Source organism: Carassius carassius, chromosome 7 (genome assembly GCF_963082965.1).
Source record: "Carassius carassius chromosome 7, fCarCar2.1, whole genome shotgun sequence".
Classification (NCBI taxonomy): Eukaryota; Metazoa; Chordata; class Actinopteri; order Cypriniformes; family Cyprinidae; genus Carassius; species Carassius carassius.
The window spans coordinates 36,920,891-36,946,091 of record NC_081761.1 but is presented as its reverse complement, the minus strand read 5'-3'; the positions used below and the strand labels follow the sequence as shown (position 1 = coordinate 36,946,091).

The following is a 25,201-nucleotide window of genomic DNA, read 5'->3' as shown; positions in this document are numbered from 1 at the left end:
GCACAGGTTCGTTACCAAAAATGGGTGAGCAGAGAGACATAGGCTAGGGAGTACCAAAGATGAGGTAGTTTTATTCAAATACAAAAAAAAAAAAAAGTAAACCATGATTACACTAATAGCAATTGCGCAAATTTCACATGATCACAAAGAAACTTAAAAAAGTAAACAAAAAAAATACAAAAAAAGACCTACAGAATACAAGAATACAAAATTAAGGGCGGGAGATGGCCTGTTGTAAACCTCAATTCACACACCACACTTAATACCCACACACACCCACTCTAGGAGGTCAGCACAAAGAAACACGACACTCAACGTGAACACCTTTAAACAACAGCTAAAACCTTCCTGTATACACTTCCCCCCTCACGCTGTTTACGAGGAAAAAGAAAAAAAGAACAAACAATAAACACTAACGATTACCTGGTACTATCTAGCCCCGAATACACAAACAAATCTCACCTTGTAACTCAAAATAAATTGAAACCTAAATAAAATACATTACATTCAATACACGCAAAAATAAGCACAAGGAAAAAAATACAAATATGGGGGCAGCTGTGGCCTAATGGTTAGGGACTTGGACTAGTTACCCAAAGGTCGTCAGTTCGAGTCTCGGTGCTGGCAGGAGTTGTAGTTGGAGGGGAGTGAATGTACAGTGCTTTCTTCCACCCTCAATACCCATGGCTTCAGCAAGGCACTGAACCCCCAGTTGCTCCCCGGGCACTGGATATATAGCTGCCCAGTGCTCCTGGTGTGTGTTCACTCTGTGTTCACTTCTCACTGATGTGTGTGTGCACTTGGATGGGTAAAATGCAGAGCACCAATTCCAAATATGGGTTACCATACTTGGCAAATGTCATGACTTTCACTTTCAATATAAATTACAATTTGCAGCAAAACAAAGAAAAACAGAATCAAAAGTATGAAACAAAAGGGCCAGGATTGCCACACACTCGAAGCAAGCCAGCAAGAAAACAGCTTCCAAAACACTTCCACTTTTGTTCTTACTCTTCGGCGAGCAGTCATCCGTGCCTGCAGTTATAAAACACACGGTTCACTTGAACAAAATGATGACAGGAATAAGACCAGGCAAGGCAGCAGTGCGTTAAATCAACAGATGCGCACCTCGTCCCATAATATAGAGCTGAAACCCTTGATCATGTCACTTAACCTGTCAAACATGAAACAGAAAATTTACTAATAAAACAATAAACAGAAACAAAGCACGCAAATGGCTCTCATACATACCAGAAGATGTTAATAATGCGGTACTATGCACCATCGCTGACCATGATATGCAGTGGATTGTGCGTTGACACAATGCAGCACAATGAAGAGAAGGCACTCCAGATACTCTCCCATTCATAAATGACAACTTCCATAAAGGGGCATTACAGGTGACAATGCATCCCAAGTGACAAAAACTTCTCCATTTTATAACATGACACCAGACTGCTGATAGGTTCAATGTTTCACATGACAATGGCTAATGATCAACACAGGTGCACTTCACCCTGCTACATAAAGATACAGAAAACTGCCTTTCCATGTCACTAGTGTTATTATAATGAATCAGTGATACTACCCAGCGTTCAGTGCCCTCTACAGAAGAATATTCAGCTACATTTCTCTCAGTTCACACAAATGTTTTGTCATGCATTACACCCTTGCTGCACGTGAGATTCAAAACCTTGTACTTCTGGGATTACTCATCAGCCAGTCAATTTAATGTCATTTGATATGAATGGATAGCTTTCTTAAGGTATTACATTCACAATTCAACAATATCAGCAACATTTGTCTTCATAACTACAGATGTCAGAGCAACAAGTCTGTGATGTCAGCACTTGGCTGTCGGTTTCTCTTGAGGGCTATATGCCAACACATATATGTGGGGCACATATGGGTTTACAAATGGGCTACACACAGCAAAATCTCCAGTGTTAATTTAACACTCTGACCCCCGGTTTCACAGACAAGTCTTAAACCTAGTCCTAGACTAAAATGTAAATCTGAGCTGTTTCATCTGAAAGAAACTTGCATTGACTGATCTTAAAATATATCAGTGCCTTTATTTTGTGTCAAGATGCACACCAGTAATGTTTTTTTTTGTCTAAGGCACATTTGTAAAAATTGCTTAAATGTCTTAAATGAACTATGATCTAATCCTGGCTTAGTCTAAGCCCTGTCTGTGAAACCAGGCCTGAGTGTGGACTCATATAAACTCTGAAGCAGTGTTAAAAGTAACACTGAAGCAGAGTTGAAGTTAATGAGATAATTAAGAAGTTAATTGAGTTATGATTGAGCATTATTGAAGAAACCTGATGTTAACAAGCAGAATCACCAACCGAGAAAATCACAATTTGTGTGTCACCATTATAGTGGTCAGTGTTTGCTTTAGTTGGGATCTTGACCCTTCAGTTATTAGCTTTAGATTTTGTGTGGCTGTGGTAACTTATAGTTATAGCATACAGACAGGCCACAGCAAAGGCAATATTATGGTTTTGATTGTTTTTTGGACTAATTGTCATGGTGTGACCTGAATGCCTGAGCTCAGGTTTCTTTACTGTGTACATAAATTAGGTGGGTAAAAAAGTGATCCAGCATTTTTGCCATAATATGACGTTTTTAAAATTAAATGTAGTAGTTCTACATAAAGAAAGAATTCTTTAGTTTAGACACACAGACATCAATAATTACCGTGAGCATTACAACAATGGTGACCATCAAAAATGCATGTTGTATCCAATAAAAACGTATCCATGGCTCCCATCATGCATTGCGGCATGAATAAATTATGAACTGAATTGTCGTTGTAACTTTTTATTCTCACTATATTTTATTTTTGCTGTTTTTATGTGAATTTTTAGCATCTAGTTTTGTGATGTTCAGAGAAGATCTGTTTATCTGAATATGCTGTTTTTTACCGTTATTGAGATTCATACACTGATTCTTGTTATTTGTGTGTGCCTAAAATAAAGACTCTTTAATAAAAAAAAATGTTGAATCACTTGCAAGATATGCCTACAAAATGTATAGAAAAGCTGTTACAATCAATAATGGAAGTTTTACTTGGAGACATGACTGCAAATGAGTTCAGTGATTCAGGTCAAATAATGATTACATTAAAACATAATCATCACCACCTGATGACTTTTGCTTTTGGCTTGCCAAACAAATTTTAAAGTTAAGAAGTCACAAGCCAAGATCCCAACTAAAGCAAACACTGACCACTATAATGGTGACACACAAATAGTGATTTTCTCGTTTGTTGATTCTGCTTGTTAACATCAGGTGTCTTTAATAATGCTTAATCATAACTCAATTAATCATAACTCAATTAAATTCTTAATTATATTATTATAATGGTAAATGAGTACATGGAATGAAAATGGGCTACTAATTCAGTTTAGCGAGAAGACAAGTACTATCTACAAATACAAGTACTATCTACATGGGTAGATAGTACACAAATATTTTTCTTTAAAATAGTTTTTTTATTGTTATTTTGACAGTTTAACACAATGTGACATTAATCAAAATCTTCAAATGCCTAAACTGCTATTTTACCCAAATTTATGCAATTTAAAATTTTAAATTAAAAACACTTGCTGTTTTTAAATCTAGCCTAAAGACTCATTTATATAGCCTGGCATTTGACGCTATAGAGCTGCTTCCTTTTATTGTCCTTATTGGTGTCTTATCAGTGTTGGGGAGTAACTAGTTACATGTAACGGCGTTACGTAATTTAATTACAAAATTATTGTAACTGTAATTAGTTACAGTTACTATGAAAAAATGAGTAATTAAATTACAGTTACTTATGAAATTTTTAACGATTACAAAGGGGATTACATTTGAATATTTACACACATCCACATAACTGATTTCTTTCCCAAATTGCACTGACTATTCTGAGACATGCCGCCCTAATAATTTCCGGGATGCGGAAATACAGTTTGGTTCGTAGAATCCAGTCATAAAAACGGAATGCCTAACGCGGACGGAGTATCCCACATTTTGGATGACTAAATCAAAAGTAGGTCAGTACACTTGAATCAAAACATGACATGGACTAGTGTCTGTGAATATTAAGCGCCAAAAATGCAATAGCCTATATGACTTGCACATTCTGCCTGTCTGTCGAAATCAGGCGCGGACTGGACACCGGGAGAACCGGGACAATTCCTGGTGGCCTGGCAGCCGATTTTGCCCCACTATTTAATATCATTATTGTATAATTGCCTGCCGAATGTACTAAAGCGATCATTTGCGAATCCGCCATTTGATAATTAAATCTCTAATAAGTCATGAAGTGTTAGTCCTGACTCGCGCGCTCTCCGCGCCTCCGCCAAACGGTTTGGATCAGACTCGGAGTAATCAATGCGAGAGAGAGAGAATCGAGTGGAGTGTGGAAGCGCACAGCTGGAGCAGAGAAGCAGACCTACTGTTCAGGGTTTTAGGTCAGTTTCATCTGTAAAGATGCTTTTTTGTCTTTGTTTTTTTTTTTTTTTTTTAATCAAGCAGTAGCACGTTGCTCATCAGTCATCACTCAAAATACTATATAAAGGACATCATTATTATCTGTTGTAATGTTACAGTAGGAATTTATCTGAATAAAATTCAGATTTTTTTATAGGTTTAGGGAGAGCTATGACAGACAACAACACAACCCTTACGAAAATTTACATTTTAATATTTAACTATAAATCCAGAGAAAATGATTACTATTGTTTAAATGTGGTAACCAAAAATGTAAAATTATTTTACAAATGTATTTATTTAAAAATAAATACAAATCCATTTGCAAAAAAACAAAAACAAAACAAGGTTATTTTACTTTTATATAGGCTAATAAAAGCAAGGTTAATTTTTGTAAGGGAAAACATGACTCGTGTACAGTATTAGGATTTTTCTATAAAGATATTGTAGTATTGTTTTGTAAAGTATAGTTTTGTTCAATCTTGAGTATTAAAGTCACGAGAGAGATGGATAACAGGGCAAAATAAAGAGACTGAAGAGAAAAATGGAAGTGAAGGTGAAGTTCAGGAGAGAACTTTTAATTATTTTGCATGTCCCCAAATTAAAGATTTAAACCTTTTTTTATGTCTGGTCCATATGGAAGCAAAATAATGACTTATGTCTTTGAAACAAAAAAGCATGCTGAATAGCACTAACTGAAAAATAATGCATTGAATTAACAGTTCTTGCATTTTAATGCCTTGAATTTCCAGGGCTTGCATTGTTAGGTCCTGAAATTGTATATAGTTGTTCATTTAAGCTGTGAATATTTCAATTAAAAATATTTCACACACCTTTTCATAATTAAAAAATCAATAATTCATATTCACGTTCCAGAATTCACTTCCAAAATATTAAATCGGTTAAAAATACGATGTATAATATTCAACAGGCAAATTTCGGTCCGTTTTATTTCACTTTCCAAATTCGCTTCCACAAATTCAGTGGTTAAAATTCGGCAGATAATTCGCCCTCTCACATCCGGGAGCTGCAGGAATAACAGTAGAGCACAGAGGCATGATCTCCAACTGCTGTCAGTTGATCACCAGCAGGTGGTGCAAGCGGCTGTTAAATAAGGCCAAAGCAACAGGTGGATTAAGTAATACAGTTACAAAAACTGATCTGCAGAAATTAAGCAAGCGCTAAGTAGAAGTTTTGATTATCGGGGCATGTGGAAAAGCTGATTGTGCGTATGTTTATTTCAACCTCTTTGCTGTTACCAAGTAAGCAGCTATGTTCAGCAGTTCCTTCATCTTGGCTGAGCTTTCAACGTTGTTACGGGAAAGGATGAAGCTGAATGTTTAGTTCTTGTCACATGACCTGCGGTGCGCTTGCGGCATTCTGAGAGTTGAGATGTTTTTAACTCGATGCTGTTCGGACGCGCCTGGAAAAAACGGGCGCGTCGCACCGCGTGCGCATCGCGACCGCGTCGCTTCCATTATGAGCGCGCATACCGCGCGCCTACATTGGAAATAACGAACTTGAGCATGCAAAAGACGCGATAAGTGAACGCCCCCTAAAACTCCTCTTCTCGCGTCTGCCCTAGACCCTCGGCACAAACATCTCAGGTTTCCCGATGAAAACATGAGAGAATTAAGAAAAAAAACTTTATTTGAACATTATCAGAACATTTTCCTTGATGCAAGTGGTGCGGATGCAGCCGCCGTCACCAACGATGAAGAGGATGCAATAACAACTCGTAGGAAAAGGCTGGAAAAGGCTGAGCCAGTACTTCAGCGATGATTACAGAGAGTCCAGCCGAGACGAGTGGGAACAGTTCTTGCTGGAGCCATGTATTCCATGTATTCCACCAGATGAGGATCCCATTCAGTGGTAAACGAAAACACGAAGCGCTTCACAAAACTTATTCGCTTAGCACACCGTTATTTGTGAGTCCCGACAACGTCTGTGCCGTCAGAGCGCGTTTTCTCCGCGGCTGGCCTTATTGTTAACAGACTAAGGAGCCGACTTTCCCCCAATCATGTTTACATGCCCGTATTTCTTAACAAGAACATTTGAAAGAATAGAAAAAAAGAAAAAAAGATTTGCTGACAGTTTAAAAGTTAAGTGTACAATAGCCTAATTGCTGCAGGCTGCTTAACGTTTTTTCTTTGTTCACTTATAATTATTTTTTTGCTTTTAATCTGTACTTTTATTTGTTTGCACGCATTGTTAAAGGTTTTCAGCTACAAAACACGATGTGTAATGTTCAAGCTTATTGTGTGTAAGCTTGTTCAAAATGACGAAAACAAATGTTGCTGAAAAATGTCTGACTCATTAAACTTAATTTAAATAAACGAATATTGGAATATTCTTTTTTTTGTGAGCTCAAATAGTCGAATGTGATATTTGTGGAAAACGCCCATCCCTAGTAAGTCAGTCTTGTATCTAGCAATGTACTACAACTGTTGGAACATGAAAACCCTTTCCAGGGATCTTTAATATGTAAATGATTGTATACTGTAAATATATGAAGGGAGGTATTGGCAAAATCTCACCTGTAGAAAATCACTATGAGAAATACAAGATTAAGAATTTGACTGTGTTATTTAGAATTTTAATTAAAACACATTGGACCTTTTAACCCAGTCAGTGGAATTGTCAGACGGTCCCTTGGGTGCGGTAGCATGTCAATAATTTCTTCAGTTTACATTTTCAGAATATACCTAGATTGTTTTTAACTCATTTTTTTATGTTAATATAAATTGGTTGCATATTGTTAAAACTAATCATGGTATTGATATCTTTGTGTGACTGTCGACTTTATAGACCAGTGGTAATGGAAATCAATTATAAAGAAAATGCAGCGCATTGGATTCTTTTTGATCCCATTTGCTTGCCTGTATATAGTTTGCATAATCCTCAATAAAATCTATTCTGAGATCTGAGGTCTTATATCACAGTATTAATTGACTGAGAAGCGTTACTCGTCATTGGGGAATCCTGGAGTGTGACGTGAGGGGATCCCCAGTATTACAGCACAGCGCACACAAGCCATGACACAAAGTTAGGCAAACTAAACAACCGAAAGCAATATGTGTCTTCCTTAGATGTAATGTTAGTTCTGTAATTCAGCGTTGGGTAAAACACCATTATAATCTCCTTTGAATGGATTGCCATTTTGAAATAAATTTAGTAAAAGAGCTACTGAAAGCGATTTTTTTTTGTGCTGCAAATCCATTTATCCTTTGCTGAAATTTCCGCGTCTTCATGGAGAGAGCGCGTCATTGTTGCTTAGCCTCAGGAGCGCTTCTGCCCGAGCACTTTGGAAAAAAGGAGAAAGCGGCGCACATAGCCTTTTCCACACGTTATTAGGCGCGATATGTGAATGGCCCCTTATTCATTCATTAATTATTTTTTAAATAAATTAAATAAATTATTTTATATATATAACATGCACTTTTTCTTGTTCCGTAACTTGCGTTCATATCCACATCTGTCTGTATATAGTTTGCATCATCAGTAAGATGTGAGTTTGTCTTTAAATCGCTGTCACTGTTAGTGCGCTGAGCCACGTGTTTTCTTTTCTTTAACAGATTTCTGAGGGAAACCGCGTGAAACCTTGAGCGTTCGTTCATATTTTACATCTGCTTAACTGTCTATATAGTTTGCATAATCATCAATAAAATGTATTCTGAGATCTGAGGTCTTATATCACAGTATTATTTGACTGAGAAGCATTACTCGTCATTGGGGAATCCTGGAGTGTGACGTGAGGGGATCCCCAGTATTACAGCACAGCGACTCACAAGCCATGACACAAAGTTAGGCAAACTAAACAACCGAAAGCAATATATGTCTTCCTTAGATGTAATGTTAGTTCTGTAATTCAGCGTTGGGTAAAACACCATAATAATCTCCTTTGAATGCTGCTTACTTGGTAACAGAAAAGAGGTTGAAATAAACATACGCACAATCAGCTTTTCCACATGCCCCGATAATCAAAACTTCTACTTAGCGCTTGCTTAATTTCTGCAGATCAGTTTTTGTAACTGTATTACTTAACCACCTGTTGCTTTGGCCTTATTTAACAGCCGCTTGCACCACCTGTTGGTGAGCGACTGACAGTAGATAGAGATCATGCCTCTGTGCTCTACTGCTATTCCTGCAGCTCCCGGATGTGAAAGGGCGAATTATCTGCCGAATTTTAACCACTGAATTTGTGGAAGCGAATTTGGAAAGTGAAATAAAATGGACCGAAATTTGCCTGTTGAATATTATACATCGTATTTTTTAACCGATTTAATATTTTGGAAGTGAATTCTGAAACGTGAATATGAATTATTGATTTTTTTATTATGAAAAGTGTGTGAAATATTTTTAATTGAAATATTCACAGCTTAAACGAACAACTATATTACATTTCAGGACCTAAAGATGCAAGCCCTGGAAATACAAGGCATTAAAATGCAAGAACTGTTAATTCAATGCATTATTTTTTCAGATTTTTCAGTGCTATTCGGCATGCTTTTTTGTTTCAAAGACATAAGTCATTATTTTACTTCCATAGGTCCATACAAAAAAATAGTTTTGTCCATGAATTTGTTTGTATGAGTTTGAATTTTCCAGTCTGAATTTTTTTCCCAGTCCGTCCCTCCTGTAAATTAATGGCAAAGACATGGTTTCATTTACTACACATAGGCCTACTGAAGCTCGCAGTGTTTTCAACCTGTGCCGCCTCAATACACGAGTACACGAGCACATAAATATAATTTCTAGAACTGCTTTGTGTCACTTAATGTGCATCTTACTTATTTTGAGAAAACTATCACCATATACAAAGAGACAGCAGTTTCAAAAAAACACCAATGTTTCAGGAGTTTAGTACACAGAATACGTCACATGCTTATTAGATAACTGTATTTAAGTTGATGTATATGCTTTTATTTATTATTCTTTAATGTTCACAAATTTAGAAAAGTAATCAAAAAGTACTCAAAAGTAATTAGTTACATTACTTTAATAAAGTAATTGAAAAAGTTACACTACTATTACATTTTAAACAGGGTAACTTGTAATCTGTAACCTATTACATTTCCAAAGTAACCTTCCCAACACTGTGTCTTATTGTCTCCCTACAAGTTGTTGACTGTTGTATCATTGATATGTTTATTATTTTTGTGTGTACAGCACTTTGATAAACACTTGCTGTTTTTAAAAAAGGGCTTTATAAATAAACTTTGACTTTGAATTTTAAAGGATCAAGTGCTTGCATACAGAGAAAACATGCTATAAAAAACAAGAGTTTACTAAACTTTGGCAGGATGAATCTCGCGAGATTTTATTCAGCAATACCCATCCCCCATCTCTCCCTGCCTGAATCGCACCATCGCAGAAGCACCTTCACTCACTAAGTGCGTTTACATGGACACTTTTTGCTTCCATCAGAATGAATCCGAACGTAGTGTTTACATGAACGCTAAATAAAGTGAGCGGGTTGATGTGTGCATTTACATGTCACAAGCTTCTAATCGGATTTACTCTTTTGACATGCGCACACTGCATGAATATACAGAGTTTCCGCTGCTGTTTTAAAAAGCACACGTTATATTTATCTACTTTGGGTCCTAATTAGGAGACAACCAGCACAACAGTTCATGTTGTGAACAGTTCAACTGTTGTGCTGCTTAACTTTACTTTAGCAAAAAAAAAAGTAGTAAAATTGCCTCTTCCCGCACTCAAAACTAGACGTCTGTTGATGAGAGACTTAAACGAGGACTGGTGGATGTGGTCCTGTTCCACTTCACATATGCTGAGTAAAAGGGGAGATTTATAATGACACACAGCAAAATCCCCAGTGTTAATTTAACACTCTGAGTGTGGACTCATATAAACACTGAAGCAGTGTTAAAAGTGAGATAACTAAGACTATTGAGATAACTAAGAAGTTAATTGGGTTATGATTGACCATTATTGAAGACACCTGATGTTAACAAGCAGACTCACCAAACAAGAAAATCACAATGTGTGTGTCACCATTATAGTGGTCAGTGTTTGCTTTAGTTGGAATCTTGGCTTGTGACTTTTTACTTTTAAAATGTGTTTGGCAAGCCAAGAGCAAAAGTCATCGGGTGGTGATGATTATGTTTTAATCTAATTGTTGTTTGACCTGAGTTACTGAACTCATTTACAGTGTTTTCTCTAAATAAAACTTCCATTATTGATTGTAACAGCTTTGATTCCACAATGAAAAAGTTTGCATTTTCTATACATTTTGTAGCCGTCTCTTGCAAGTGATTCAGATTTTTTTTTTTTTTTTAAATTAAAGATTTTTAATTTTAGGCACACACAGATAACAAGAATCAGCGTATGAATCTCAACAACGGTGACAAACAGCATATTCAGATAAACCGATCTACTCTGAACATCACAAAACTAGATACTAAAAATTTACATAAAAACAGCAAAAATAAAATATAGTTAGAATAAAAAGTTAAAAAGACAGTTCAGCTCATAATTTATTCATGCCGCAATGCATGATGGGAGCCATGGATGTGTTTTTATTGGCTACAACATGCTTTTTTGATGGTCACCATTGTTGTGATGCTCACGCTGATTCTTGATGTCTGTGTGTCTAAACTAAATAATTTTTTCTTTATGTAGAACTAACTTTTAAAAACATGTCATATTATGCCAAAATTGCTGGATTGATATCTTTTTTTTCCCACTTAATTTATGTACACATTAAAGAAATCTGAACTCACGCATTCAGGTCATTCCATGACAATTAGTTCAAACCACAATCAATAGCACACATGATTGCCTTTGCCCTGGTCTGTATGTTATAATTCTGTTACCACAGCCCCACAAAGTCTAAAGTAAGTAACTGAAGGTTCAAGATCCCAACTAAAGCAAACACTGACCACTATAATGGTGACACACAAATTGTGATTTTCTAGTTTGGTGATTCTGCTTGTTAACAGCAGGTGTCTTCAGTAATGGTCAATCATAACTCAATTAACTTCTTAATTATCTCATTAATGTCAACTCTGCTTCAGTGTTTATATGAGTCCACAGTCAGAGTGTTTGTTGTTGGCGGCTGTACTGCGTTTGAGCTCTGTCACTAAATTCTTCTCATTGACTATTTTTAACTTAAAAATTAAGTTTATACATCATCGTTTCCGTTTATATAACGTGTGAATATATCCTCTATTGTATTCTACAACAAAAACAATCAGAGCGCCTCGCTATCACTAGTTTTATTTTGATCTCCCGGGTCCGCTATTAGCTTTTACCCTGTTAGCATCAGCAAGCGTGGTTGCTGCTAACTGTGCTTACATTGCTAATACTCTATTCACACACATTACCACTGCTGTACTCACTTTTACTTGCTTTAATGGCGGATGAATGTCTCCACTCTGTGCAGCTCGAGCTCGAGGCCGTGGGGAAGCAGATTCGCGACCTGGAGGTAAGGCAGGCCCAGCTGAGAGAGCGGAGAGCCACGCTGGAATCATCCCGGGCTGACGCTCTTAAGTCCGGGGTAAGTATACAGCGTGCTGCTAACAGTCCCACCACGTCTACTCCGTGTGTTTCTCTGCACAGGCCCGGTGCACCCAGGACGCGATCTTCCCAGATGTCCTTCACTGCGACGCCGGGACACCACGGACCCTGGGTGCATCCACAACGGAGGACGCGAGCCAGGTCCCGGGCGACGACTTCTCCCCCTCCTGCCTTTGAGATCTCCATCCGGAACCGCTTCGATCCCCTCCACGAGACAGGACGCGACGCTGTGATCATCGGAGACTCCATCGTCCGACACGTAAGTGCTACGTTAGCCGAAGGTAAAGTGCACACTCATTGTTTGCCTGGTGCTCGTGTTCTCGATGTTTCGATCGTCGTGTCAGGACCACTTCCCACGTATCGACGAGGACACGAAAGGTTCAGTAGACTTTTTGCTTTAAATGAATGGTTGTTGTCATGGTGTAAAGAACAGAAACTGCTATTTGTTAATAACTGGAATCTTTTCTGGGAGCGTCCTAGGCTGTTTCGCGCTGATGGATTACACCCCAGCAGAATCGGAGCGGAGCTGCTCTCTGACAACATCTCCAGGACACTTCGCTCCTTGTGACTAGTAAGACAATTCTCAGATAACTATTATGATGAGTTTTGTTCCACCCGCTTAAATGATAAAAGTACTTGCGCTATAAAAACTATTAAGACTGTGTCTGTTCCCCGAATAGTGAGGTCAAAATATAATGTAGGATCTAGAAAAAATCTGAGTGTATAGACCACCAGGGCCGTGTACAGAATTCCTAAAAGAATTTGCAGATTTCCTCTCAGACCTTCTAGTTACAGTTGATAAGGCGCTAATCATGGGAGATTTCAATATTCACGTTGATAATACAAATGATACATTAGGACTTGCGTTTACTGACCTAATAAACTCCTTTGGAGTCAAGCAAAATGTCACCAGGCCCACTCATCGTTTTAATCATACACTAGATTTAATTATATCGCATGGAATCGATCTTACTGCTATAGATATTGTACCTCAAAGTGATGATGTTACAGACCATTTCTTTGTATCGTGCATGCTGCATATCACTGGTATTAACTATATGTCTCATCGTTACCGTCTGGGCAGAACTATTGTTCCAGCCACCAAAGACAGATTCGCAAATAACCTGCCTGATCTATCTCAACTGCTATTTGTACCCAAAAATACACATGAATTAGACGAAATTACTGACAACATGGGCACTATTTTCTCTAGTACATTAGAAGCTGTTGCCCCCATCAAATTGAAAAAGGTTAGAGAAAAATGTACTGTGCCATGGTATAACAGTAATACTCACTCTCTCAAGAAAGAAACTCGTAGTCTTGAACGCAAATGGAGAAAAACTTGGAAGTTTTTAGAATTGCATGGAAAAACAGTATGTCCAGCTATAGACAGGCTCTAAAAACTGCTAGGGCAGAGCATATACACAAACTCATTGAAAATAACCAAAACAATCCAAGGTTTTTATTTAGCACAGTGGCTAAGTTACCAGACGCCACCTGATTCAAATATTCCACCAAAGTTAAATAGTAATGACTTTATGAATTTCTTCTCTGATAAAATAGATAACATTAGAAATACAATAGCGAATGTAGATTCTACAGCGTCTACCACTTCAGTTTCATCCATCGCACCCAAAGATAAACTGCAGTGCTTTACAAATATAGGACAGGAAGAGCTAAATAAACTTATCACTGTATCTACACCAACAACATGTTTATTAGATCCTGTACCCACTAAATTACTGAAAGAGCTGTTACCTGTAGCCGAAGAACCGCTTCTCAATATCATTAACTCGTCGTTATCTTTAGGTCACGTCCCAAAACCATTCAAGCTGGCGGTTATCAAGCCTCTTATTAAGAAACCAAAACTAGATCCTAGTGTACTGGCAAATTATAGGCCTACTTCAAATCTTCCATTACTTCCATTAGTCAAACATTTGACTAATCATTTTAAAATAAACAATGTAAAGCACGAGAAATATATCAGTTGAATGCCTGCTGGAGATCAGACACATCACAACACAGTAAGAGTCAGTCTGCTTAATATGTGAATATAGTCTGATGAATGCTGTTTTGGAGAACAATTATAAATATTATAATCTTTATGTTTTTGAGGCTAAAAATTGTGTGTTAATCACGATGTGTGTGTTATTTTGTAGTGACGTTAGTCAGAATGGCTTCTCCTCTTCGTCTGGTGTTTCTGCTTGTGATTCACAGTGAGTTGCTCCTGTTGGAGAATTAATAAACAGTTTAATGTTGCTAATGAAAAAACATTTATTTGTGACTTTCTTTAATTGGGGGTCTGCAAATCATATGAGTGTTTTTTATTTAATGTTTTTATTTTTTTTTTTGGAATTAATCAAAAATGCAATATCATGCAAACTGAAACAAAACAAAAAAGCCTGAAGTTGGCCTAAAAAAATTGTAGTTTATGACTGCATAAAGTTTTGAGACAACATGAGGACGTATTACAGAATCATTTTGGGTGAAGTCCCTTTAATGTGTGTTTCAGGAGTTTCTGGCCAGTATTGTGGTGTTGGTTACCGCTCTTCACACATCTGTGCACTAAAGGGATCAACAGTGACAGTCTACTGCAATTATACATACCCTACTGGATATCGGATCAGGAAAGTGTTCTGGACCAAAACAAATGAATATGAAGACTCATGTGAAGCTGAGTATCCAGATCTGTCTGAGGACCCCGATTACAGACAGAGGTTTCAGTATCTGGGAGATAAACAGCAGAACTGCACCATCAGACTGAGTAATGTGACACAGAAGGATTTACAAAATTACTATTTCAGATTCATCACTAATAAACATGGTGGGAAATTGTTTGGTAAACCAGAAGTGACTCTTACTGTCACAGGTGACTTTGATGATGTTTTACTCTTCTTCTGTGCATTATGTTGAATAACAATCAGTGTATGACAGCAGCACTAGACATAATGTGTGTGTTGTGTTCAGATCTTCAGGTGGAGTCTCCTAAAAGAGTGACAGAGGGAGATCCAGTCCGTCTGACATGTAAAAGCAGCTGTGATCTGACTGACAGAGCAACATTCATCTGGTACAGAAACTCACAGCCATTAACTGAGAGAAGAGACAGAAACAATCAACTCCTGCTGCAGTCAGTCAGAAGAGAGGATGCAGACAGATACAGCTGTGCTCTACAGGGACACACTTACATCTCTCCTGCTGTTCAACTCAGTGTCACACGTGAGTACAGATTCAGTCACTTTGTCTTTCTTTCTTTCTTTCTTTCTTTCTTTTTAATTTGCAGAGTTTGTGTCTGTAACTAAACTTCAATTTTGTCTGTTTACGATCCTCCAAAGAGTGTCTCAGTGTCCATCAGTTCATCTGGTGTAATAGTGGAGGGAGATTCAGTGACTCTGATCTGTAGCAGTGATTCAAACCCTCCTGCAGAAATGAGCTGGTTTAAAGGAAGAACATTTGTAGGATCTGGAAAAATCTACAGCATCTCAAAGATCAGCTCTGATCACAGTGGAGAATACAAGTGCAAGTCCAGTAATGAACATGGAGAGAAATACTCTGAAGCTGTGACTTTAAACGTCATGTGTGAGTTAATGATGCTTCAATAAATATGTATTTAATCCTCTAAAAATTGTCATCCCAAATCTGTTGTTACTGATAATGATACTGTGTCTGTATTTATCTGCATTAGACCCTCCAAAGAGCGCCTCAGTGTCCATCATTCAGTTTGGTCAGATTTTGGAAGGAGATTCAGTGACTCTTATCTGCAGCAGTGATTCAAACCCTCCTGCTCTGAATTTCATCTGGTTTAAGGAGAATCAAAGCTCCTCTGTTGGATCTGGACAGAGTTTCAGTGCACTACAGAGTGGACGCTTCTACTGTGAAGCTCACAACCAACATGGATCTCAGAGATCAGACGCTGTTACTGTTACAGGTGAAGGTTTAATTAAAGGTAGGGCTGGGCGATATATCGAACGATATGATCATGCGCATCTAATCAGTAAAGCTGCTTCCGTGATCACCGCTAAAATCTCCATCACCTGCTTATACTTGGAGTGGCATTTAATAGACAGAGCCGTAGATCGCTGACAAGCCACGCCATATCGCGTTCATTATCGCAGATGAATCGCCTTCGATAATGAACGCGATATGGCGTGGCTTGTCAGCGATCTACGGCTCTGTCTATAAGAGGTGGGACTTTCAAGTCACAAGCAAGTCTTCAAGTCATATTCAAGTCCTCAAAGGGTTAAAGCTAAAGAGATAATTAAGTGTCTAATTAAATGATGATTGTGCATTAGTGATGAACATCTGCTGTTAACAATCAACATCACCGAAGTAAAGAGAAACACAAGAACTACAACTGAATTTAGCCACAGCCTTCAAATGAAAAAAAAGTAAAAGAAAAAAAAAAACACTATGCCACCATAATTGTGGTCAAGGTTTGCTTTAAGTAGTGTCTTGACCGTTTTACTAATTCAAACCAATTTGATTCAAAACAATTGCAATATTGTTTTCCCAACAAACATGTATGCATTGCTGAGTCGAACCTTGCAGTAACAGATTGACCTTATGCTTTTTCTGCTTATAACTCATGATGACTGAACATCATGAAATTGTGTTTATCTTTGGATAGTAGACTGACACTCAGCTATTACTGAACTGAAGTAAAAAAAGATCACAATGCTTCAATGTTTAAAGACACAAAAGGAGACAATCAGTTCAGGTTTTTAGACAAACACACTTATCACACGATCCTCAACAGTGGTGACAATTTTTCATACTGCAGTGCATGACGGGAGTTTTTACTAAGGTTTTACCCAGCATGCAACATTTTGTTGATTGTCACCACTGTTGAGAGTCATATGCTGGTTCTTGATTTCTGTGTGTGTCTACAGAGTGTAGTTTTTTTCAAATTTTGTATGCACTTAGTAGATTTAAAATTCACTTAATTTTTTTTCCATAGTGTAGTTTTACTGGGTTCATTATGCCAAACTTAAATAGAGCTAATGTTAATTTGATTGTAATCTGACCACCTATCACATACAGATTAATGTCTTCTCTCTGCTTTACAGCACCTCATGCAATGCTACATAAAGAGATCTAACACGACAGTCAAGGGTCAAGAGCCCCACTAAAGCAAACACTGATCTCCATTATGGTTGCATCATTTTAACCAATAAAACATCAACATCTGATGCTCTGTAATTCTCAAGAACAGCAGGTGTTCATCATTAATGCACAATCTTCATTTAATTAGTCACTTAATTATCTCATTAACTTTAACCCTTTGAGGACTTGGGATATGACTTGAAGACTTGCTTGTGACTTGAAAGTCCCAACTCTGGTAAAAGCTGAATGTCAGTCAACAATCCAAAGACTATCTCACGATGTCCAAGTCAACATGAGTTATAAACAGAAAAAGCAAAAGATCATCTGTTACTACAAGGTTCGACTCAGCAATGCATACATGTTTGTTGCGAAAACAATATTGAAATTGTTTTGAATCAAATTGCTTTGAATTAGTAAAAGGGTCAAGACACTACCTAAAGCAAACCCTGACCACAATTATGGTGGCATAGTGTTTTTTTTTTTTTTCAGTTGAAGGCTGTGGCTAAATTCAGTTGTAGTTCTTGTGTTTCGCTTTACTTCAGTGATGTTGATTGTTAACAGCAGAAGTTCATCACTAATGTACAATCATCATTTAATTAGTCACTTAATTATCTTATTAACTTTAACCCTTTGAGGACTTGGATATGACTTGAAGACTTGCTTGTGACTTGAAAGTCCCACCTCTGCTGTCTATTAAATGCCACTCCAATTATAAGCAGGTGATGGCGATTTTAGCGGTGATCACGGAAGCAGCTTTATTGATTAGATGCGCATGATCATATCGTTCGATATATCGCCCAGCCCTAATTAAAGCGGTCATAAGTCGTTGCTAAAAATAACATTATTTTGTGTGTTTGGTGTAATGCAATGTGTTTATGCCATTTAAGGTTCCAAAACAAATTATTTTCCACATACTGTACATCATTGTTGCTCCTTAATGCCCCACCTTTCTGAAACTTGATTTTCACAAGACTCATCGTTCTGAAAAGCGAGGTGTGCTCCAATTGAGCAGCTATCCAGTGCATTGTGATTGGCTGAATGCCTCAAGCGTGTGATGGAAATGTTACACCCCTTACCATACTGTGATGCTGTGTCCCAGTGCGAGGAGACAAAACCAATGATACCCATTATAAACAAGCCATTTGTTGCACTAAGTGGTGACATAATTACTGATTATAATGACTTATACTGTCTTTTTATGCATTGCGTTGTTTATCATGCTGTGTAAATGTAAAACTCTGTCTGCATTTGTGATCTAAGAAGCAATAAACAAGCGCTACCCTACACTGCTCAAAACTCACATTTGAATCATCAGTCACAAATTATTTAAATATGAAAACATACTTACAGACTGTGAGTCAGAACAGCCGGAATTGTAGTCTACTCTCCAGGTTCAGGAAACAGTCCTCTGTAAAATGTGTTGCACACACATGAATATTTGGTATGAATATTTGGTTTGAACTGATCTGGAACAGTGTTGTAAATACCAACTTAACCACTGATTTCTAGTTGTGTCCTCTTTTGGAAGCCCGAACAAAGTAGTTTTGCTTTCACAACAAAACACAGCATCTCCACGACAACAATACTACAGAGAATCAAAGTTACTCCTTCTTTACATTAATATTTAAGCAGCGTTATGCAAATCTACCCACATAGTGATGTGGGGGGGGGGGGTGTTTAAACGAGGTGTTTTAGGAGGGTGTGGACGAGTCTTAACTTTTATAAAGAATATCTCTTTGGGTTTGAGACTTTAGTCTTTGCAACTTTAGGGATCTTATGTATTTACAAACAGCTTCTAACACTCTCAAGAGAAATGTTAACTTAAAATCGCATCATATGTTTTCTTTAACACACTCCGGTATCTTCACATCATTCATCAGTTTGTTAATTATGATGATCTTCCTCTTTCAGTTCATTATGGTGCTGCTGGGAATCTAGTGTTTGTGATCACAGTGACATCTGGAGGAGTATTTATCATCATCATTATACTATTTATAATATAAATAAAATAATGAGGAGTGTATAAACATTATTTACTTTCAAACTAATGCAGAAGCATATTTGATTACTAATTATATATATGAAACGATTAACTGTTCCTTTATTGACAGTCAGAGGAAAAGGATGAACAGAATATTTGCTGTACACGAGTATGTGGTGAGATGATTAATGCACCACACACACACACACACACACACACACTAATATATATATATATATATATATATATATATATATATATATATATATATATATATATATATATATATATATATATATATATATATATATATATTTCTTTATTTGTATAAAGATGTGTGTGTGCATTATATCTCTTTACCTGTAGAACAATGATCCCAGTATAAGCACATATATGACTCTAGATCTCAAGTCCAGTTCTTCTGATGTGTACAACACACTCGCAGTAAGTGAAATCTCAAAAACTACAGCACAATCATGCATGTGCAAAAGAATTTGTGCATTAAAAAGTGATTTCATCTATTAAATAATCAATTTGTCTTTCACATAGTCTGTCCATCCCAGAGCTGCTGTTCATCAGTCGTGCTCTTCTGAATATCAGAATCAGACAGTAAGTAGAAGATCCAGAGGTCTTCTCAGTATATCCTCAGTAGTCAATGAGTATTAAAAAGTATTTTCCTTCTGTTCTATTATGGATTATATGAGTTATTGCTATTTGTGCAGCTGCAGTATGTCTTAAATACTTACAGCAGAGTATCAGTGTATATATTGCCAGTAGCTAGTTCCTTTACTTACTTCCAGTGTGCAAGAAAAACTTTTAGAAATCTCTTGAAAACACTATTTTGGAGGTTTTGAAACAAAAATGGTGTTTATACATTTATCTGGATCAATGTAGACATAGTCTGAGGCTGTCAACACCAGACGTGAGAAAGCAATTTTTATTTATTTAAATTGTTTTTTTCAGTGTTGGGAAATCATTGGAATCACATTTGATAAACGTGTGGTGCTGTAGAGCTTAGGAAAACACTGTAATGTTAAGATGATATTAACTCAAAAGATGATACATGCAGTTCCTTGTTCTGACTCTTGTTCGTTTATTTAACAGGTACGCAGCAGCAACCAAAACATCCTGTATTAACTGTATTAGTTACACACAACACTGACAGGGATTTCACAGTTCATGCATTACCATAAATACTATAATACTCTCTGACTGTCATTACAAACCCAGGCATAGTTTTGAAGATTTTGATTAGTGACGTATGTTGAGACACTGCCAGTGGGCACTGATTCATTGCATAGGTTGGGATTCTGGATGGGGTTATTTCCTGTGCCACCCACCTCTACTGCCCACTAGATCCTGTCAGTTCTCTTTTGCCAGTAAACTGAAGTTGAAAAGAAAATATCTCAAGGGTGTTTAAGAATAAGATGTCCGTCTGTGGTCAAAGTGATGAAATATAGTCTTACTCAATACATGTTTCAAATTCTTCTGAAAATGTTTCCAGGAAGAAATGATGGACAATGTAAAACATCAACAACAACAACAACAACAAAAAAACTATTGTATTTTTGTTAAATTTATACCTGAACATCTCTTCTATGCAAAAACAAGTGAAACTGTAAAAATGCCCTACTAGACTTAATGTAAAAAATCCATGAATCACTGATCAATCTTTTTTTTAAGCATTTTGGGTTTATTATAAATAAATTCCATTGGATCATGGTATGATGTCTATATTTTCTTGTGTGGGCAGCACCCAAGAAAGAGGAAGAAAAATTCCAGTCTGCATGGGCATCAGAGGTGTAAAGTCCAGAGGTCAGAAAGTAAAATTCCTGCCATATTTTTGTTCCAGTCATGAACTCAGCAGCTGATTTCACCAGAGGAAAAACCAAGTCTTTCCTTCCAAGTCACAAATGAGTCTCAAGATAAATCCCAAGTCCTAAAATAATTAAATTTAGTGAGATAATTAAGTGACTAATTAAATGATGATTATGCATTAGTGATAAACACCTGCTGTTATTGAGAATTACAGAGGATTGGATGATTTATTGGTTAAAATGATGCCACCATCATGGAGATCAGTGTTTGCTTTAGTTGGGGTCTTGACCCTTTTAATAATTTAAAGTAATTTGCTTTTAAGCACTTGCGGTTGTGTTACATAGTAAACATTAACACATTGCAGAATTAAAAACTTGAAAGCAATTTAAATTGCTCTTTATTTCTTCTAAAACATTGAAATAAACATCATGAAGGTGTCTCTCTTTGGTTTCTTAAGTGATGTTCAGTTATTCCTGAACTACAATAAAAGTGCCATTAAACAGATATTACCATAATGCTTAAATATTGGGGGGAAAATTTTACAGGGTCAGGATTCTAGACATGAGTACTTATCATATGATCCTCAACAGTGGTGAAAATAATTATTCATGCTGCATGATGGGAGTTTTTACTATGGTGTTACCCAGCATGCACTTCAGCATGAAGCATTTTGTTGATTGTCACCATTGTTCAGATTCATATGCTGGTTCATGATGTCTGTGCGTCTTATTAGAAGAAGGGTTCAAAAATAAATATTCTTTACATACATTAGATTTCAAATTAAGTTATTATAACTATTAAACCAACAGTTCATTAGCATGTGGCAGTTCCACAAGTTATATTATTAAAAAGCAGAACATATGCTTAATGAAATAAAGTTGTTTTGGAAAAAAAAAGGCTGATGCGTAACAATTACTTTATCATAATGCAAGAAGCCAAAGGTCAAGAGCCCAACTGAAGCAAAAACTCCATTATGGTGGCATCATTTTAACCAATAAAACATCAGCATTTGATCCTCTGTAACGCACAATATCAGCAGGTGTTCATCACTAATGCACAATAAGTCTCTTAATTATCTCATTGAATTTAACTCTTTGAGGACTTGGGATTTGACTTGAGACTAGTTTGTGACTTGGAAGGAATGACTTGGTTCCTCCTCTGGTGAAATCAGCTGCTGAGTTCATGGGTGGAACAAAAAAAATGGCAGGACTTTTACTTTCTGACCCCTGGACTTTACACCTCTGCAGATCAGAGATCAGAGATCAAAAGATCTTATTGAGAATTACAGATTTAAACAATCAACAAACACCTTTACCAGCTTCACTCATTACTAACCAGACTGCCTTTATTTCTATTAGATCAGAGATCAGAGATCAAAAGATCTTATTGAGAATTACAGAGATTTAGATGATAATGTTATTGTTTCCTTTGACGTCACCATTGTGGAGATCAGTGTTTCATTTAGTTGAAATATGTGAGTGAATTGCACAATTTGTTTTTCTTAAATTTAACGGCACTGAAGGAAAGAGAAACACAAGATCTACAACTGACTTCAGTCACAGCCTTAGATTAAATCAACTGAAATAGAAGAATTCATCAAAGCTCTCAAGATCTGATTAAACAACTCCTAAAACAGCTTCACCAGATTCACATTACTAACCAGACTGACTATATTTCTGTCAGATGTCTACAGAAGATCTTATTGAGAGTTAAATAGGTTTAGGTGTTTTTTTCACTACCATGATGGAGATCAGTGTTTAATTTAGTTGGGCTCTTGAACGTGACTTTTCAACAACTAAAGAAAGAAAATCTGGTTTTATTGTTTATAGATTGACAAGAACAAACACTCATTATTTCTGATCCAATCCTGTGTCCCTTTTCTTATTGAATATTGATACTTCATCAAAATAAGAAACCCTGCTGAGCCTTAAGTTATGAAAGACTGTTGAGAAAATTTCACTCATAAAAAAAAACCTTTGCTGAAATTTAGACAGAAACATCAAGAATCAGCGTATGAATCACAACAATGGTGACAATCCACAAATTAACTAAACAGATCAGTTCTGAACATCACACAACATGCTACTAAGACTAAGACAGAAGCAAAATAATAAGCACATAAGAATTCAGAATTAAGTGAACAATTCAGGGGCATAATTTATCCTGTGCTGGTACCCAGCATGCATTGCATCATGAACCTTTTGGTTGTCACCATTGTTGAGATTCATATGCTGATTGTTCATGTCTCTATTTGAGTGTTGCAGACACTGCTGCCCAAAATATTTAAAACTCAAACTGTCATCTAAATCTAAATCTCTGTAATTCTCAATAAGATATTTTCATCTCTGATCTGATAGAAATAAAGTCAGTCTGGTTAGTAATGAGTGAAGTTGGTAAAGCTGTTTGTTGATTGTTTAAATATTCCATTGTTTTCATCTAAGGATGTGGCTGAAGTCAGTTGTAGTTCATGTGTTTGTCTTGTTTCTTTTTTCTTCAGTGATTCTTCTCATTAACAGCAGCTGTTGATCAGTGTCTGAATTCACTCATTAGTGTTCATTCTCTCTATCAGGTGGAATATATTAGTAAACTCATGTAGGGAATAGTGAATGAGGGTGTAGGGTGTGATTTGAAACACCGCCTCTGAGTGTCAACTTTGAATGTTGTTAATTTACGATATATAGCAGCAGGCTACCTTCTCAAAAATGATGAATATTACCCAGAATGCACTATTTTAATGAAAAACAGTATGTTACTGTTGAAATTTGGCCGTTTTTTTACAGTGATTTTTAACAGTGTACACTGTAAAAATTGTGCTGTTAAATAACAGTAATTTACTGACAGCAGGGGTGCCAGTAAAGTACTGTTAATTTAAAGCTCTCATCCATTAATTTACTGCTCTTTTTTTCGTAAATTCTACCATGGAAATTAATTCCACTCACTCTGCATCAAACAGTTTGAGTTTAAAAACTAGCATTCATACGATGTTAGTATTATGAACTTATTTCATTTGAGTCCACTGAGAAGGAATATTTCTTAATATAAAACTGCAAACACTTAATGTGTAATAGTAAAGTAACTAAATGCCTAACTTTTACTCAAATCACTACAGTTCACTGTCAGCTATAGCACACATGTATGTGCTGAAATGCTCAACACAGAGATCAACACTGTATCAGCAACTCCACATATACTGTCTTTATACAAAGCAGCAGAAGATCAGCTTTTGTGGCTCATCATTGACTGAAGCACAGGCTCTACTCTCCAGCACAATGGTGAACCACACAACTACATTAAACTAACAGTTTTCTCTTGTGCAAACACACATTAATACAGTTGAGTTCAGTATTTACTCTCTTTATCGGTGTATGACTTTGCATAACTTTCTATGGATGTTCACAAATATTTTAGTCTAATTAACTTTTTTTTTGTAATTGAGAAAATCTGACTTTTACATTTTACAGTATATTAAAGTTTTTTCCTTGACTTAGCAACAAACTGTAGAATAACACTTTTTTTGCTGGCAAACATTAATTTACGGCTACAAACTGTAGAAAAAAGTTATTTACTGGCAGCAGGGGTGCCAGTAAATAACTGTTTTTCTACAGTTTGTTTCCTGTAAATTAATTACAGTTTATTACTGTTAAATTATGTTTCATGCTGTTTTTTTCTTCATCTTAAATCTTTAACCCTTTAAACCCCACAACAAAATCCTCAGTTTTAAATGAACACTTATAATGAGATAATTTAGAAGAACAAACATTCTCTTATTTCTGATCCAATCCCGTGTTCCTTCTCTTATTGAATTATGATACTACAGCAAAATAACTCTGCTGAGCCATGACTTATGAAAGACTGTTAAAAAAATTCACTCACAATGGTAACGTCAAACAAAACAATAAAACATCATGATCTAAATCTCTGTAACTCTCAATAAGAACTTTTGATCTCTGATCTGACAGAAATAAAGTCAGTCTAGTTAGTAATGAGTGAAGCTGGTAAAGCTGTTTGTTGATTGTTTAAATCTTCAAACCTGTGGCTGAAGTCAGCTGTAGTTCTTGGCTGTGTCTTGTTTCAGAAGAAATGCCATCAGGTGTTAACGTGTACCTAGATTTAGGATGTTATACTTTATATTGTTGATAATCATCAATTATTGATCCATACGGAGTCTAATCTCTGATGAAGTAGTGTAATTAGTTGAAGTGGTTCTAGTAAAAATGACACTAAAAGCCAGTTGTTCTATGATAATCAGTTAATATAAAAATGACTTTCTAAACATTT

The 25,201-nt window shown here is 36.5% G+C and overlaps 1 protein-coding gene and 1 long non-coding RNA gene across 2 annotated transcripts; both read left to right on the top strand.

Moving 5' to 3' along the window:
- Window positions 1-20: 20 nt before the first annotated feature.
- LOC132144270 (B-cell receptor CD22-like) lies at window positions 21-18,285 on the top strand. The gene is made up of 7 exons (XM_059555050.1): window positions 21-24; window positions 14,184-14,240; window positions 14,537-14,893; window positions 14,992-15,263; window positions 15,357-15,600; window positions 15,707-15,967; window positions 18,224-18,285. Exons 1-7 carry the CDS (start codon window positions 21-23, stop codon window positions 18,283-18,285), a joined length of 1,257 nt encoding a protein of 418 aa, XP_059411033.1.
- A 1,179-nt stretch (window positions 18,286-19,464) lies between these two features.
- LOC132144140 (uncharacterized) lies at window positions 19,465-20,634 on the top strand. The gene is made up of 3 exons (XR_009434330.1): window positions 19,465-19,549; window positions 19,655-19,714; window positions 20,210-20,634. It is a non-coding gene; the product is annotated as an uncharacterized LOC132144140 (long non-coding RNA).
- The last annotated feature ends 4,567 nt before the right edge of the window (window positions 20,635-25,201 follow it).

Bases quoted from the DNA above. Each gene is read 5' to 3' on its own strand.
- LOC132144270 (XM_059555050.1), top strand. The intron at 15,264-15,356 runs GTCTTTCTTTCT...GATCCTCCAAAG, and splicing joins AGTACAGATTCAGTCACTTT to AGTGTCTCAGTGTCCATCAG. The intron at 15,968-18,223 runs GTAGGGCTGGGC...GCTGTGTCCCAG, and splicing joins AGGTGAAGGTTTAATTAAAG to TGCGAGGAGACAAAACCAAT.